This window comes from Cajanus cajan, chromosome 6 (genome assembly GCF_000230855.2).
Source record: "Cajanus cajan strain Asha chromosome 6, NIPB_CcT2T_4, whole genome shotgun sequence".
NCBI classification, from domain to species: domain Eukaryota; kingdom Viridiplantae; phylum Streptophyta; class Magnoliopsida; order Fabales; family Fabaceae; genus Cajanus; species Cajanus cajan.
In genome coordinates this window covers 33,174,172-33,193,263 of record NC_138522.1, presented here as the reverse complement: position 1 = coordinate 33,193,263, position 19,092 = coordinate 33,174,172, and the positions used below count along the sequence as shown (strand labels likewise).

The 19,092-nt window shown below is 42.8% G+C and overlaps 1 protein-coding gene across 1 annotated transcript; it reads left to right on the top strand.

Moving 5' to 3' along the window:
• Positions 1 to 5,211: 5,211 nt before the first annotated feature.
• On the top strand, positions 5,212 to 18,885 carry LOC145959030 (uncharacterized). The gene is made up of 2 exons (XM_083076928.1): positions 5,212 to 6,182; positions 16,277 to 18,885. The coding sequence occupies exon 2, from the start codon at positions 16,280 to 16,282 to the stop codon at positions 18,137 to 18,139; it is 1,860 nt and encodes a 619-aa protein (XP_082933054.1). The 5' UTR covers positions 5,212 to 6,182; positions 16,277 to 16,279; the 3' UTR covers positions 18,140 to 18,885.
• The last annotated feature ends 207 nt before the right edge of the window (positions 18,886 to 19,092 follow it).

Sequence of the window (19,092 nt, the reverse complement as noted above, 5' to 3'; positions counted from 1 at the left end):
AAGAAGCTCACGACCGAGCTTTCACAGCTCAAAGAGCAGATGGCGCAAATGTTGGAACTCATGCGTCACCATAACATTCATGGATCTCATCACAGTGACCATGGGTCCCATCATGAGGGAGAGGAGGAGGAGCATGAAGAAGATCCTCCACATGCCATACCTCTTGGGGCTGGAATTATGATTAAAGAGCCCGAGGTTTCAAAAGAACAATTCCACGCCCTAGAGGATCGGTTGAGGGCTATGGAGGGGCATGATTTTGATGTCAAAGATGCCGCCGATATGTGCTTAGTGAGGGACATTCAATTCCCTCCTAAATTTAAAGTGCCAGATTTCCCGAAATATGTGGGATCGACTTGCCCCAAGAGTCATCTCACCATGTACTGCCGAAAGATGGCTGCATATGCCACAAACGAAAAGCTCTTGATCCATTGCTTCCAAGAGAGCTTGGCTGATACCGCGCTCAACTGGTATATGCAGCTAGATGGAAATCTAGTACACACATGGAGGCAGTTGGCCGACGCCTTTCTCAAGCGCTACAAATACAACATCGACCTAACACCCGATAGGTCAGATCTTCAAGCCTTGAGCAAGAATAATGATGAATCTTTCAAGGCGTACGCCCAACGATGGAGGGAGTTGGCGGCACAGATAGAGCCCCCGCTGTCGGATAAGGAGACGGTGTCCTTATTCATCAACTCGTTGACTGGTCCCTATTACGATAAAATGATAGGGAACACAACGACACTCTTCTCGGACATCATCACCATTGGGGAGAGAGTGGAACAAGGACTTAAAAGTGGGAAGCTAGCAAAGCCCTCCCAATCATTCGAAGCTAAGAAGACCTTTGGGAAGAAGAAGGAGGAAGGAGTCAACGCCATAACCATTTCTTCATCTTCTTCCACTTCGAAGTCAGGAAGATCGCAATTCATCCCTGTGAAGAAGTTTGATAAACTTCCGACCACTTATAGCGATCTCCTGCCGAAGCTAGTAGAAGCCAAACTTCTAGCTCATGTTCCACCAAGGAAGATCGACCCACCTTACCCCGATTGGTACAAGCCACAAGACAAATGTTTATACCATTCGGGGGCACCAGGACATTCAACAGAGAGATGCCTAGCTCTCAAATACAAGGTCCAAAACCTTATTGATGCCGGGTGGGTCACCTTCGATTCGACAGCGCCCGACGTGAGCAAGAATCCTCTGCCAAAGCAGGAGTAGAGAGAAGAACAAGCCACGATAGGGCCCCTTCATATTTCTCTTTTAGGGACTCATGATCAGTACCCGAGATCATGAGAACCTTTTCATGTAAATAAGGGTTTTTGTACAGTTTTAATACATATCAATAAAGAGGCATTTTTCACATTATTCTCTTTTTTGTTCTTTTCTCTCTTTCATCATTAACATTAATAATTCTAAACCTAAACAGAACCAATAAAATAATTATGTCTGTAATTGTTCGCTCTGACCGGGATCCGAAGGTGAAAGGGTTGAGTTGGACAGTGATGAGGAAACCACTTCTCCGGATCTGCAAAGATTGCTAGATCAAGAAGCTCGTCAAGAGAAATTGGAGACTATAAATTTGGGGCATGGCCGAGAGATAAAAGAGGTCAACATTGGGACCCATATCAGTGATGAAATAAGGACACATGCTTCCACTATGATTATAATAAAATCATTCTTTCTCATTGCTTCTTTTCTTGCTTATAATAAAATTCTAAACCACATTTTTTAACCCTGTTTGAATAAACATGAATGAGGTTAAAATCATCTTAATAATAATAAACCCACATCATTTTTATGTGGAAGTGTGTGTGTCAACTTGGAGCACCTTTTCTTGGCCTCAATAAGTGCCATCATGGATAAAGAAATCCTAAAGATAAAAAGACCCGCTAGGAATCCCACAAAAGGGTGACCTAGGCAAAAGTTAGGGTTACAAAATAATGAACAAAAACAAAAGCCCGCTAAAACTCCACAAATGGATGTTTTAGGCAAAAGTTAGGGCAAAAGAAAAACAAAATAAATCCATGATGGTACCATCAATTGAATTCAACAAGGGGCTCAAGAAAAGCTATCCAAGTTGTCAAAGCACAATCATTAATAACAAAGATGTGCTTAACTTCATAAAGTGTTTAATCGAACAAGCCTAAACACATAAGCCTACCTCGGCTAACCATTCTTACAAAAACCATTTTTTCAAAAATAAAATAATCCCCTCTAAAACACAAACTTCAGAATAAAAAATATCTTTCCCTTCTTTTCTCTCTTGTCCCAAAAGATTTTAGAATAATCTAGTGGAAGCATGGAGAAATAAATCATCACTGATCTGAACAACAAAATGGTGGAAGAACTATGCCAAGAATTCAAGATCCAACACCACAATTCTTCCCCATATCGGCCAAAGACGAATGGGGCAGTCGAGGCAACCAATAAGAACATCAAAAAATAGTGCAAAAGATGGTTGTCTCATTTAAAGACTGACACGAGATGTTACCCTTCGCTCCTCGTGGCTATAGGACTTCAGTACGTCCATTTACAGGAGCTACTCCATTCTCACTCATTTATGGGGTGGAGGCAGTTCTACCCATCGAAGTCGAGATACTCTATCTAAGGGTAATCATGGAAACAAAACTTTCCGAGGCAGAATGGGTTCAAAGCCAATATGACCAGTTGAACCCTATCAAAAAGAAACGGCTGAACGCCATATGCCATGGTCAAGCCTATCAGAGGAAGATCAAAAAGGCTTTTGACAAGAAAGTCCACCCTCGAGTCTACCATGAGGGAGAGTTGGTAATGAAGAAATTACTACCAACTCAAAAGGACAAAATCGGAAAGTATGCCCCAAATCACGGAGGACCATACGTGGGAAAACGAGCCTTCTCAGGAGGAGCATTGATCCTCACAAACATGGATGGAGAAGAACTTCGATACTTAGTCAACACTGACGTGGTAAAGAAGTACTATGCTTGAAGACGTTGCTTGCATAGGCCCGCTAGGATGAAAACCCAAAAAGGGCGTCCTAGGCAAAAGTTAGGGCAAAATAAAAAGCCTGCCAGTACAAGGGTACTAGGCAAAACAAAGGCAAATTTACCCCGTTAGGATACGTCCTAAGCAAAAGTTAGGGGCAAAAGAATAAGATGTAAAAGCAAAGCAAGCAACGATCGCTTAAACCGAAAACCGAAAGGCGGTTCAAGTGATTATCTTCTAGAAGCAAGCGTCTTGCAGCATCTACACTCCTGGCTCAGGCCGAAGCAATTAGGGGAACGTAAAGAGCAACAATTACAGATATAATTGTTAAGCCCAATGTATATAGCCTACCCTGGCCAGCCATTCTTCAGAAATTTCCTTCTGTATATCTTTCTGTAAAAACACTTGTGAATATCAATAAAATATCCATTTGTTTCTTTTCTCTCTTGACCATGTGATTATGCCTCTGAATTGGTTTTTCATAAAAATTGTACGAAATTCCATTAATAATCGGTCAATAAAAGAAAATTGGAGGGGTTCCTGTAAAATCCATAATCTCCTGCATAAAGGCTCACAAAAATACTCCCTCGCGTCAATAACAGAAAGTCCTCCAAGAAGAAGAGGATAGGGAGAGCCACTCACTTTTCTAAATAAATGAACAAAAATAAAAAATTGTATTGCACACACATTAGTTGCACATTCAAAGACCTTATCATGAGGCAACCGCATAAAATAGAAAAATAGAAAATTGCTTGTGTATGACAGCAGCAAGCAAAATACAAAGATTCAGAAAATCAACAGCATCATACAGAATAATTGAGCCTGGAGAGGCTTGCCGAAACAATACTCATACAAAATAACTGAGCCTGGAGAGGCTTGCCGAAATAATACTCTCTCATAAATTTAATTTCTTTAGCACTTTTAATTTCTGTACAGCAAAAGCCAAAAACATAAAAAAGGCAAAATACAGAAAAAGCCAAATCAGAAGAAAAGGCAAAATACAGAAAAAGCCGAAAATAAAAAAGGCAAGGATATAGAAAATCCAACAAACAATTTGTACCAAATAACTAAGCCTGGAGAGGCTTACCAAAATAATACTCCACATCCTCCACAAATATGCAGAATAACTGAGCCTGGAGAGGCTCGCAGAAATAATACTCCCCAGAGGGAACCTCAGCTCAAGCTCACGGAAAAATCCCCAGCGAGAGCTATCAAAGCAAAATCGACGCAATCCCCAATGGAAGTGCGATCATCCAAACAGTATATACAAGTCAAAGGACTTAACACTTCCTCAGTGGAAGATAGCTCTCCGACTCAAAGCACTGAGCGAGGCTAAGCCTGTAGAGGCTTCCTAAATAATACTCTGGGATACAATAAGATCCCCAAAATCCCCAATCGCCTACTCAAGAGGCATCCCTGCAAAAAGGAGAAGAAAATCAAAAATATCAATAAGTATTCCCCAAGCGGAATCCGGCTCTTAGCCAAACATCGAACGTCAAGCCGATACGCCTAACAGAAGAGGCTAATCAAAATTAACGACGAAATCCCCCAGCGGATAACAGCCTACACAGAGGCAAAAATCAGAAAATCAAAAAGAGATACCCGAATAAGGATGAACCGGGATACTCCACCAACGTCAAAGGACGTCAGCCAAACATAAGGCATCGCTCAACTCAGAGAGAAAGAGCATCTGTGTCTACACCCCAAGGAGTCAGAAATTCCCCATGGGTACCAACAATGCAATGCAAGTTGGGGCACAGGAACCTGTGAATGACTGCACATCCCCTAGACGGATCCCTGCGTTATCCAGCCCTCAGTGGCACAAAATCAGAAAAAACCGTCAAAGCAGCATCGTGGACTGTGGAGACAAAATCATCTCAAAGCCTAAAAGGCAATACTCAGCTACCCAGTTGTCGAGAGCACCGAGGTATGCACAAGTCTGGAGAGACGGTACTCAAACAAAGTCTGGAGAGACGATACTCAAACGAAGTCTGGAGAGACAGTACTCAAACAAAGTCTGGAGAGACGATACTCAAACAAGGTCTGGAGAGACAATACTCAAACAAGGTCTGGAGAGACGATACTCAAACAAGGTCTGGAGAGACAATACTCAAACAAGGTCTGGAGAGACAATACTCAAACAAGGTCTGGAGAGACAATACTCAAACGAAGTCTGGAGAGACAGTACTCAAACAAGGTCTGGAGAGACGGTACTCAAACAAAGTCTGGAGAGACGGTACTCAAACAAGGTCTGGAGAGACAGTACTCAAGGTCTGGAGAGACAATACTCAAGGTCTGGAGAGACAATACTCAGCCATCAGCGTCGTCAGAGGCACGTTGGTGTTAAACTCAGCTACCGAGGATGTCAGAAGCGCCGAGGTATGCACCCACCTGGAGAGGCTACTCAACAATTTTCCACCGGAAGACATTACAAGTCAGAAGGTCAGCACATCACCCGGACAATTGGGTCAACTCCTTTACTTGTCAGCCGGTACACCAAAAGGCCGTCCGACTAAGTAAAGGGGGGGCAGCTGTAGACCCCTAAAATTGTCCGGGTCGGAAATAAAGCTTGAAGACTCTCGAAGACTGAAGGATAATCAGCCAGAAGGACTCCTCGAAGGCCCTAGGAGGGTTCTCTGTAGGTCTAGAGGTCTTAGAATAGCTCAAAATAAGGAAGTGGAGGGAAAAAGCCCAATACGGCCGTACTAAAGTCAATACGACCGTATTGACACTTCAATACGGTCGTACTGAAGTCAATACGACCGTATTGACACTTCAATACAACCGCAGCGAACTCAATACGGGCGTATTGAAATTTCTGAATTTCAATACGACCGTATTGAACTTCAATACGACCGTATTAAAGTTCAAAAATTTCAATACGGCCGTATTGCCCCTGTAGGCCGTATTGCGCCTATTCCCTATAAATATGACGTCAATTGGACGTCATTCCACACTTTTTCACTCAGTTTTGACTCCCTCCTTGAGTATTCTGGGGTTTTTGAGCAGTGTTCTGCCCTAGAAATCTCTCTGGGAGTCGATCCGACGAAGTTCTGGAATTCTGAGCACTTAGCTTGGAGATTCGAACCTAGTCGAAGGGAAATCCTCCGGATTTCCATAGTCAAAAGTTTTTAGGAAGGAGCGAGCGAGCTTGTAGAGCGAGGGAACGCCAAAAAGCTTCCCAGTTTTACTCAATATATAAAAGCACGCTTCAAGAGGTTTCTTCTTAAATCCTTCCTTTTACTGCTTTCTGTGTGCATATTTAAACTGTCATCATGTAGATAGTTAATTTATAATCGCTTAGAATAAATAGGGGTAATTTAGTAATTTTACGCTGTTATCTTAGAAAATAATCTGTCATAGGGAACCCGAAAGGGGCGCTGTGGGGTGCTAACACCTCCCCCACGCGTAACCGACTCCCTTACCCAACTCTGGTTGTAATGGCCAAAGTTGATTTATAAAATCAATTGCCTTATCCCTTTTTCCAATGTTTTGAGTAAAACATTGGTGGCGACTCCACGAACCCTCCTTTTACGAAAACCACTAATCCATGGAGGGTCCCGCTTGGGATTAATATGGATTAGTAAGACTTTTAATAAAATTGCTCGTTTGACAAGGTCTCAGTTTGAGAATAAGTCATTCTAGCAATCCATATTTTAAAACAAAAGAGTCCAACCATCCTTCGCGAATGCCGAAAGCCCCGTTTCGGGCCGGTGGCGACAATGATTATTCGTAGGTTTAGAGGTCTTAGAGTAGCAAAAAATAAGAAAGTGGAGGGAATGAAGCCCAATACGGCCTCCCAAAAGTTCAGTACGGCCGTATTGAACATTTTAAACTACAATACGGCCGCACTGAACTCAATACGGCCGTATTGAAGTTTCTGAACTTCAATACGGCTGCATTGAATTCAATACGGCTGCACTGAACTTCAATACGGCTGCACTGAACTTCAATACGGCCGTATTGAGGTTTTTTGAACTTCAATACGGCCGTATTGAATTCAATACGGCCGTATTGTAGTTCAAAACTTCAATACGGACCGTATTGACCCCCAGAGGCCGTATTGCGCCTCATCCCTATAAATATGACGTCAATTGGACGTCATTCTACACTTTTGGACTGAGTTTTAACCCTCTTCTTGAGTATTTTGGGTTTTTTTGAGCAGTGCTCTGCCTAGAAATCACTCGGAGAGTTGATCCGACGAAGTTCTTGAGTCACGAGCCATTTGCTTGAGTCTCGAACCTAGTCGAAGGGAAATCCTCCGGATTTCCATAGTTAAAATTTTATAGGAGGGAGCGAGCGGTCTTGTAGAGGGAGGGAACGCCAAAACGCTTCCCAATTTCTGTCAAGATATATAAGAAAGCACGCTTCAAAGGTTTATCTCTTTAAAGTCCCTTCTTTTACCGCTTTCTGTGTGTACATATTTAAACTGTCATCATGTAGATAGTTAATTTATAATTGCTTAGAATAAATAGGGGTAATTTAGTAATTTCGCACTATTATTTTTAAATAATCTGTCATAGGGAACCCGAAAGGGGCGCTGTGGGGTGCTAACACCTTCCCCACGCGTAACCGACTCCCTTACCTGACTCTGGTTGTAATGGCCGAAGTCGATTTTTGAATCGATTGCCTTAAACATCTTTTTCCAATGTTTTGAGTAAAACATTGGTGGCGACTCCATGAACCCTTCCTTTTTATGAAAACCGCTAATCCATGGAGGGTCCCGCTTGGGATTAACATGGATTGGTGAGCCTTTTAATAAAATTGCTCGTTTGACGAGGTCTCAGTTTGAGAATAAGTCATTCTAGCAATCCATATTTTTTAACAAATAAAAGAGTCCAACCATCCTTCGCGAATGCCGAAAGCCCGTTTCGGGCCGGGTGGCGACAGATGGCGACTCCGCTGGGGAAGCCTCGAGAGTCAGTCCCATTTAGTGACAGATTATTTTTAACAAATAATAGTTAAAATTACTTTATTACCCCTTGTTTGTATGATAACATGCTTTATTTATATGGCTTTAATAACTGTTGTTTGTTTAATTTTCTGCAATTGTTTGAAATATAAATTGCACACAAACCTTTGCACACAACAGTTCCCTCTATACCCGGGGGCATGAGTGGTAAGCCATAGGGAGTGGATGTTAGTACGGCCGGTTGTCGAATGGGTCTATAGGTGCCCGTAGACCGTTGTCGGAAAGCATCACTCAAGGTGATAACCATGAACTCGAGTCCGACAGTGCGTTGGAGCTTTCCATCGGCTTACGACGAGAGGAATTGGGTCCCTATAATGGGGGCACCTTGGGGGCCTCAGACCGGTGAGAACAGTTAGAACCACCTTGAATATGCACTTTTTTGCAGGATACCCCTACCTCGTGATTCGCTCGTGACTGTTCGTGGATGAGTGAATTGTTTGTGTAAATGCTTATGTGCAATTGTTTGTGCATTAATAAATAACCTCGTGATAAGGTCTAAGAATAATCCCCATGCATGAAAAAACCATGACATGAGAGGAAAGACCATGTGCGAAAATATAATAAAAGTGAGGAGCATGTGCATCATTGCCAATACGACCTCATGCATCCTCATCAATTATTCATTTTAGGATCACCAATACCCTCTCGATGTGAGTAAAAGGGACCCATGACTATTGAGATTCTCCGTTGGGGAGAGATCATAGGCTAGGGAGGGTGATAAATCTTCATCTTACAAAGGCAGCGCCTTAAAGATGGAGTCTTATCAAGCTCACATCGAGAGTGTATTCATACCATGAATAAACTAATTAGAATAAAACATTCATTTTAGAAAGTGGCTGGTCATCTCTCTGTCCTCACACGCGCGCAGAAAATCAAGAAAATGGAAGCATTGGAGGAGCAAAATAAGAAGCTTACAGCCGAGCTCTCACAACTCAAAGAACAAATGGCGCAAATGATGGAACTCATGCGTCACCATAATGTACATGGGTCTCACCACAGTGACCATGGGTCCCATCATGAGGAAGAGGAGGTGCATGAAGAAGAGCCTCCGCATGCCATACCTATTGGGGCTGGAATTATGATTAAAGAGCCCGAAGTTTCAAAGGAACAATTCCACGCCCTAGAGGATCGGCTAAGGGCTATGGAGGGGCATGATTTCGATATTAAAGATGCCGCCGACATGTGCTTAGTGAGGGATATTCAATTTCCTCCTAAATTTAAAGTGCCAGATTTCCCGAGATACGTGGGATCGACTTGCCCCAAGAGTCATCTCACCATGTACTGCCGAAAGATGGCTGCATATGCCACAAATGAAAAGCTCTTGATACATTGCTTCCAAGAGAGCTTAGCCGATACTGCGCTCAATTGGTATATGCAGCTAGATGGAAATCTAGTACATACATGGAGGCAGTTGGCCGACGCCTTTCTCAAGCGCTATAAATACAACATCGACCTAACACCCGATAGGTCAGATCTTCAAGCCTTGAGTAAGAAAAATGATGAATCTTTCAAGGCGTACGCCCAACGATGGAGGGAGTTGGCGGCACAGATAGAGCCCCCGCTGTCGGATAAGGAGACGGTGTCCTTATTCATCAACTCGTTGACTGGTCCCTATTACGATAAATGATAGGGAACACAACGACACTCTTCTCGAACATCATCACCATTGGGGAGAGAGTGGAACAAGGACTTAAAAGTGGGAAGCTGGCTAAGCCTTCCCAATCATATGAAGCTAAGAAGGTCTTCGGGAAGAAGAAAGAGGGAGGAGTCAATGCTATAACCATACCCTCGGCTACTTCCACTTCGAAGTCGGGAAGATCGCAATTCACCCCTGTGAAGAAGTTTGATAAACTTTCGACCACTTATAGCGATCTCCTGCCGAAGCTAGTAGAAGCCAAACTTATAGCTTATGTTCCACCAAGGAAGATCGACCCACCTTACCCCGATTGGTACAAGCCACAAGACAAATGTTTATACCATTCGGGGGCACCAGGGCATTCAACAGAGAAATGCCTAGCTCTCAAATACAAGGTCCAAAACCTTATTGATGCCGGGTGGGTCACCTTCGATTCGACAGCGCCCGACGTGAGCAAGAATCCTCTGCCAAAGCAGGAGTAGAGAGAAGAACAAGCCACGATAGGGCCCCTTCATATTTCTCTTTTAGGGACTCATGATCAGTACCCGAGATCATGAGAACCTTTTCATGTAAATAAGGGTTTTTGTACAGTTTTAATACATATCAATAAAGAGGCATTTTTCACATTACTCTCTTTTTTGTTCTTTTCTCTCTTTCCTCATTAACATTAATAATTCTAAACCTAAACAGAACCAATAAAATAATTATGTCTGTAATTGTTCGCTCTGACCGGGATCCGAAGGTGAAAGGGTTGAGTTGGACAGTGATGAGGAGACCATTTCTCCGGATCTGCAAAGATTGCTAGATCAAGAAGCTCGTCAAGAGAAATTGGAGACTGTAAATTTGGGGCATGGCCGAGAGATAAAAGAGGTCAACATTAGGACCCATACCAGTGATGAAATAAGGACACATGTTTCCGCTATGATTATAATAAAATCATTCTTCATTGCTTCTTTTCTTGCTTATAATAAAATTCTAAACCACATTATTTTTAACCCTGTTTGAATAAACATGAATGAGGTTAAAATCATCTTAATAATAATAAACCCGCATCATTTTTATGTGGAAGTGTGTGTGACAACTTGGAGCACCTTCCCTTGGCCTCGACAAGTGCCATCATGGGTAAAAAAAAATCCTTTAAAATAAAAGAAGCTCGGCAGAAAACCCAAAAAGGGGGATGCGCAAAAATAAGAGCAAAGAACCCGCTAGGAATCCCACGAAAGGGTGACCTAGGCAAAAATTAGGGTTGCAAAATAAACAAAAAAACAAAAGTCCGCTAAAACACCACAAAAGGGTGTTTTAGGCAAAAATAAGGACAATCAAAAAACAAAAGAAATCCATGATGGTACCATGAACCGAATTCAAAAAGAAAGGTTCAAGGGAAGCTATCCAAGTTGTCGAATCACAACATGACTTTTTAACTTCATAAGTGTTTAATCAAACAAGCCTAAACACATAAGCCTACCTTGGCCATCCATTCTTACAAAAACCATTTTTGAAAAATAAATCCCCTCTAAAACACAAACTTCAGAACAAAAATATCTTTCCTTTCTTTTCTCTCTTGTCCCGAAAGATTTTAGAATAATCTAGTGGAAGCATGGAGAAATAAATCATCACTGAAAATGGATCTAAGCTAAATAATAAAATGGGGGAAGAACTGTGCCAAGAATTCAAGATCCAACACCATAACTCTTCCCCATATCGGCCGAAGATGAATGGGGCAGTCGAGGCAACCAATAAGAACATCAAGAAAATAGTGCAAAAGATGGTTGTCTCATTTAAAGACTGGCACGAGATGTTACCCTTCGCTCCTCATGGCTATAGGACTTCAGTACATACATCTACAGGAGCTATTCCATTCTCCCTCGTTTACGGGATGGAGGCAGTTCTACCCATCGAAGTCGAGATACCTTCTCTAAGGGTAATCATGGAAACAAAACTTTCCGAAGCAGAATGGGTTCAAAGCTGGTATGACCAGTTAAACCTCATTGAAGAAAAACGGCTGAACGCCATATGCCATGGTCAAGCCTATCAGAGGAAGACCAAAAAGGCTTTTGACAAGAAAGTCCACCCTCGAGTCTACCATGAGGGAGAGCTGGTAATGAAGAAATTGCTACCAGCTCAAAAGGACAAAATCGGAAAGTGGGCCCCAAATTACTAAGGACCATAAGTGATAAAGCGAGCCTTCTCCGGAGGAGCATTGATCCTCACAGACATAGATGGAGAAGAACTTCGATACCCAGTCAACGCCGACGTGGTAAAGAAGTATTATGCTTGAAGACGTTGCTTGCATAAACCCGCTAGGATGAAAACCCGAAAAAGGGCATCCTAGGCAAAAGTTAGGGCAAAACAAAAAGCCCGCCAGTACAAGGGTACTAGGCAAAACAAAGGTGAATTTATCCCCGCTAGGATACGTCCTAGGCAAAAATTAGGGGCAAAAGAATAAGGCACAAAAACAAAGCAAGCAACGATCACTTGAATCGAAAACTGAAAGGCGGCTCAAGTGATTATCTTCTAGAAGCAAGCGTCTTGCAGCATCTACGCTCCTGGCTCAGGCATCTCACCCGAAGCAACTAGGGGAATGTAAAGAGCAACAATTACAGATATAATTGTTAAGCCCAATGTATATAGCCTACCCTGGCCAGCCATTCTTCAGAAATTCCTTCTGTATATCTTTCTGTAAAAACACTTGTGAATATTAATAAAATATCTATTCATTTCTTTTCTCTCTTGACCATGTGATTATGCCTCTAAATTGGTATTTCTAAAAAATTGTATGAAATTCCTTAATAATCGGTCAATAAAGAAAATTGGGGGGGTTCCTATAAAATCCATAATCTCCTGCATAAAAGGCTCACAAAAATATTCCCTCACGTCGATGACAGAAATTCCTCCAAGAAAAGGAGGATAGGGAGAGCCATTCACTTTTCTAAATAAAAGAACAAAAATAAAAACTTGCATCGCGTGCATCACACACATTAGTTGCACATTTAAAGACCTTATCATGAGGCAATTGCATAAAATAGAAAATAGGAAAAATTGCTTGTGCATGGCAGCGGTCAACAGAAAGGGCCGCAAATCAACAGAAAAGGCAAAAATACAGAAAAAGCCAAAAAATGACAAAAAAGGCAAAAAATACAGAAAAAGCCAAAAACGACAAAAAAAAAGGGGCAAAAGATTTAGAAAATCAATCGCCTCGTCCAGAATAACTGAGCCTGGAGAGGCTTGCTGAAATAATACTCCCACAGAATAATTGAGCCTGGAGAGGCTTGCCGAAATAATACTCGTACAGAATAACTGAGCCTGGAGAGGCTTGCTGAAATAATACTCCCACAAAATAATTAAGCCTGGAGAGGCTTGCCGAAATAATACTCTCCAAAAGACGTCTCAGCTCGCATTCTCGGGCTGAACAAAAAACCAATTCATCATACAGAATAACTGAGCCTGGAGAGGCTTGCCGAAATAATACTCTCTCAGAATAACTGAGCCTGGAGAGGCTTGCTAAAATAATACTCTCTCAGAATAATTGAGCCTGGAGAGGCTCGCCGAAATAATACTCTCTCAGAATAATTGAGCCTGGAGAGGCTTGCCGAAATAATACTCTCGCAGAATAACTGAGCCTGGAGAGGCTTGCTGAAATAATACTCTCATCAGAATAATTGAGCCTGGAGAGGCTCGCAGAAATAATACTCCCCAGAGAAACCCCAACTCAAGCTCACGGAACAAATCCCCAGCGAGAGCTATCAAAGCAAGATCGACAAAATTCCCAATGGAAGCACGATCACCCAAGCAGTATATCTAGTCAAAGGACTTAAAACTTCCTCAGTGGGAGATAGCTCTCCAACTCAGGCGTTGAGTGAGTCTAAGCCTGTAGAGGCTTCCTAAATAATACTCTGGGATACATAAGATCCCCAAATCCCCAGTCGCCTACTCAAGAGGCATTCCTACAAAAAGAAAAAAAAAAATAATCAAAAGATCAATAATCATTCCCCAAATGGAATCCGGCTCTTGGCCAAACATCAAGCGTCAAGATGATCTGCCTAACAGAAGAGGCTAATCACAATCAATGACAAAATCCCCCAGCGGATAACAGCCTACACAGAGGCGACAAAACCAGAAAAACAAAAAGAGTCACCCGAATAAGGATAACCGGGATACTCCACCATCGTCGAAAGGACGTCAGCCAATCATAAGGCACCGCTCATCTCAGAAAGAGCATCTTCGTGTCTACACCCCAGGGAAACAGAAATTCCTCAATGGGCACCAACTATGCAAAGGAAAGTTGGGACACAAGAACCTATGAGTAACTGCACATCCCCTAGACGGATCCCTGCGTTATCCAGCCCTCAGTGGCACAAAAATCAAAAACAATCGTCAAAGCAGCATCGTGGACTGTGGAGACAAAATCAAAATCAACATCCAGAACCCCCAGTGGATAATAGCCTACACAGAGGCTATAAAATCAGAAAATCAAAGAGAGACACCCGAATAAGGATAACCGGGATACTCCACTTACGTCAAAAGGACGTCAGCCAAACATAAGGCATCGCTCAATTCAAGAAGAGCATCTGTGTCTACACCCTGTAGACCCCTAAAATTGTCCGGGTCGGAAATAAAGCTTGAAGACTCTCGAAGACTGAAGGAAGATCAGCCAGAAGGACTCCTGGAAGGCCCTAGGAGGGTTCTCTGTAGGTCTAGAGGTTTTAGGATAGCTCAAAAATAAGGAAGTGGAGGGAATGAAGCCCAATACGGCCGTACTGAACTTAATACGGCCGTATTGAAGCTTCAATACGGTCGTAGTGAACTCAATACGGCGTATTGAAGTTTCTGAAACTTCAATACGGCGTATTGAAGTTTCTGAAACTTCAATACGGCCGTACTGAAGTCAATACGACCGTATTGACACTTCAATACAACCGCAGCGAACTCAATACGAGCGCATTGAAATTTCTGAATTTCAATACGACCGTATTGATCTTCAATACGACCGTATTGAAGTTCAAAAATTTCAATACGGCCGTATTGCCCCTATAGGCCGTATTACGCCTATTCCCTATAAATATGACGTCAATTGGACGTCATTCCACACTTTTGAACATAGTTTCAACCCTCTCCTTGAGTATTCTGGGGTTTTTGAGCAGTGTTCTGCCCTAGAAATCACTCGGAGAGTTGATCCGACGAAGTTCTTGAGCCCCGAGCCATTTTGCTTGAGGATCGAACCTAGTCGAGGGGAAATCTTTTTGATTCCCTTAGTTAAAATTTTGTTCTAGGAGAGCGAGGAGCGGGCTTGTAGAGCGAGGGAACGCCAAAACGCTTCCCAGTTCTTTGCAATATATAAAAGCACGCTTCAAGAGGTTTCCTTTCAATCCTTCCTTTTACTGCTTTCTGTGTGCATATTTAAACTGTCATCATGTAGATAGTCAATTTATAATTGCTTAGAATAAATAGGGGTAATTTAGTAATTTTATACTGTTATTTTAAAAATAATCTGTCATAGGGAACCCGAAAGGGGCGCCGTGGGGTGCTAACACCTTCCCCACGCGTAACCGACTCCCTTACCCAACTCTGGTTGTAGTGGCCAAAGTTGATTTTTAAATCAATTGCCTTATCCCTTTTTCCAATGTTTTGAGTAAAACATTGGTGGCGACTCCACGAACCCTCCTTTTGCGAAAACCACTAATCCATGGAGGGTCCCGCTTGGGATTAATATGGATTGGTGAGCCTTTTAATAAAATTGCTCGTTTGACGAGGTCTCAGTTTGAGAATAAGTCATTCTAGCAATCCATATTTTTTAAACAAATAAACGAGTCCAACCATCCTTCGCGAATGCCGAAAGCCCGTTTCGGGCCGGTGGCGACAGATGGCGACTCTGCTGGGGAAGCCTCGAGAGTCAGTCCCATTTAGTGACAGATTATTTTTAACAAATAATAGTTAAAAATTACTTCATTACCCCTTGATTGTATGATAATATGATTTATTTTGTGGCTTTAAATAACTGTTGTATGTTTAAATTCCGCAATTGTTTGAAATAAAAACTGCACACAAACCTTTGCACACAACAGTTCCCTCTATACCCGGGGGCATGAGTGATTAACCATAGGGAGTGGATGTTAGTACGGCCGGTTGTCGAATGGGTCTATAGGTGCCCGTAGACCGTTGTCGGAAAACATCACTCAAGGTGATAACCATGAACTTGAGTCCGACGGTGCGTTGGAACTTTCCATCGACCTACGACGAGAGGAATTGGGTCCCTATAATGGGGGCACCTTGGGGGCCTTTGACCAAGTGAGAACAGTTAGAACCTACCTTGAATATGCACCATTTCTGCAGGATACCCCTACCTCGTGATTCGCTCGTGACTGTTCGTGGATGAGTGAATTGTGTGTGCATTTTTTATGTGACATTGTATGAGCATATATTTGCACCTTTTAAACATACAACATTCTCGTTTACAATAAAAAATAAGAATAAATAGAAATAAAGATTTTCTAGTACATGGTGTTAACATCTGCCTCCATTGCATTCATATAGGTAGTTTCCCTTTTCACCCAAAATATACAAAAAGAAAAAATACGTATTTATCCAAACCAAGCAATATCATGCATCATCTTAAGAATATCCCGAAAACATGATAATGCTTAGTTGAAAAAACACTATGCATGCATATTCATCGCCATCATCTCATATCATGCATTGTATTGTAGATTATGGAGAGGTCTAGGGAGGTGCAAAGGCCATTAAAGAAAGTGGACTTCCTATTATACCGTGCTGAGAGGTTGGATCACCTCTGTACCTTGATGCCACGAGAGGCTCGTTTGGAGTTCGAAAAATCTTATGGACGAGTCCTTGACTTGATGAAGATTTGTGTGGATCCAGCTTTTCTGAGAGCCTTGGTCCATTTCTGGAGTCTCGATCTGCACTGTTTTGAATTCCCCCAGTTTGACTTAGTTCCTACTCTCGAGGAGTACGAACTCATGCTTCGATGGCCCAAATCAACAGGGGTCTATATTTTCCGTGGAAATCATGTGGCCGTAGAGAGAGTTGCCACTCAAGTCAAACTACCGCCACGATTATCTGCTTTAGTGGGGAACGGCAGTATCAAGGGTTGGAAGCTTGCTATGATTGAAAACCACCTTTCTTCTTTGGCTGATGAGGGAGATTGGTTAGCTTTCAACAAGACTCTAGCGTTAGCCGTGTTTGGGATGATCCTATTCCCCTTTCACGCTAACACAGTGGACCATGCTGCTATGGACGCCTTCTTCGCTTGGGACGTACATATGAAGAGTCCCGTGCCTGCCATTCTTGCCGACACCTTGCTTTCTGTCAGCTTATCTCAACAGAAGCAAGGGAAAACTATCCGATGTTGTACCTCCTTGTTGTATGTGTGGGGCATCACACACTTTTATGCCTCTAGTCATATGGGGACTTTGCCCGATCCTTTGAGAAGTTTTTCGAAGATCCCCGTACGCCGCCGGTATGCTTCCGAGTGGAAGGAAGAGATGGAACAGTGGAGTATTGAGCACTTCACGTGGGTTTGTCCCTGGTTCCGTCCAAGCAATGTATTGACAAGATGCGGCAATTATCCAAGCATACCATTAATGGGCCTCCGAGGTTGCATAGCTTATTCACCTAGATTGGCTATGAGGCAACTCATGAGGACTCAAATTGTTCTTACCAAAGAGGAGCTTGGAGGGTTGTGTTTCTCCTTTGATTCCGAACATCAGAGGGACATGCACGCTGTCATTAGAGCGTGGGAGAAACCAATCTATGAGGGAGATCGAGAGCTTGGAAAGCCTCGTGTATCCGCCTCCACCGACTACGAGATATGGAGGAACGAGAGAGAGGTGTCTCAACCATCCACCTCTTGCGCAACCACAACCACAAGGAGGTTAATGCAAGAACAAGTCGACGCCTTGACCAAAAAGCTGGAAAGCATGGAAGCTCAAATGAGATTTCTTGAAGAAAAAAATGAAGAATCCAGTTTTACTATTGATGGTCTTCAAAGGCAATGCAAGAAGAAAGACCACGAGATAGAGCGGCTCAAGGATGAGTGTGCTAACCTCAATGAGGAGACTACTCGGGCATCTAAAATACCAAAGGTTGAACCGGGTAGTCAACTCCAAGAAGTCAATGTCAAGATAGCACGCCTTGAAGCCGAGCATGCAAGGCAGGCACAGTTGATCAAGAACATGCAAGACGATCTGCTCTTGACTCGATCCGACGCACAGCAATGGCGGGAAGTCGCTCAACGACAAGCCGCAAACCTTTCCGATTTCCGCAGAAAGGAAAGGGAAGGATTGGCACAAATGGCCAAACTCCAAGAGGAGAAGGATCGAGCCGAAGACGAGCTTAATGAGCTACAGGCCATGATCAACTACTATACTCAGAAAGCGAAGGAGGCTCAGAAAATCAGTGACGATATGAGCCAAGCGGTCCATACGCAGATTAAAGCAATGGGTCGTCATGTCGAGGAAGCCGAAGATGAATGGCAAAGAAACATGAACCCGCCTGTGGGTTTTTACCGGCTTTTCTCTTATTGTAAAAAATTGCTTCAAAGCATTGTATAAAGTTGTACACTTTCTTTAATGAATAAAACAGTATTTTTGAGATTTATTGCCTTTGCATCTCATTAGTCATTCATTTTGCATTTATCTCTCCTAGTAATTAATAATAAAGATTAATAAAAAGAAAGAATTAATCGATGTGTATGTTCAGAATGGATCGCACGCCATTTGTGATAAAATGCAAACCAACAACTGCGCAAAGCGAACACACGACGACGCCGTTGTTGGTAGTCAAGACAGAAAAAGGGGAAGGCCCCACGCCGTTAAGGATTGTCGCTCCAAGACCTTTCCCTTACGAATCAAATAAGGCTGTGCCATGGATATACGACATCCATACTTCTGCCGGCAGTGATATCTCCAACATCGCTGGACTTGGGGGCATGACTAGGAGTGGCAGGATCTACACTCCCGAAGATCTGCACGATAAAGCTCCCAAGAATAAAGGAAAAGAAAAGGAGAAAACCGAGGAAGATAGAGAATCCGAGGAGGAGACTGATGAGTTGTTAAAATTCATCAAACAAAGCGAGTACTCCATCGTGGATCAACTTCACAAGACACCAGCAAAGATCACTTTGTTGTCGTTGATCCTAAGCTCCGAACCGCATCGGCAAGCTCTGTTGAAGGTCTTGAACGAGGCATATGTGTCGCATACCATCTCCCAAGACAAGTTTGAGGGAATTGTTAGCCACATCACGGCTAATGATCACCTCACTTTCACCGATGAAGAAATCCCCGCCGAGGGACCTAATCACAACAAACCCTTGCACATCTCTGTAAAGTGCAAGGAGTACCACATCGCAAAAGTCTTGGTGGATAACGGATCTTCCTTGAATGTGATGCCCAAAAGAACTCTTGATCAAGTGGCAATCAAGGGAGTCCAAATGCGCCCGAGTAACATGATCGTTCGAGCTTTCGACGGTTCTAAAAGAGAAGTGGTGGGAGAAGTCAATCTTCCA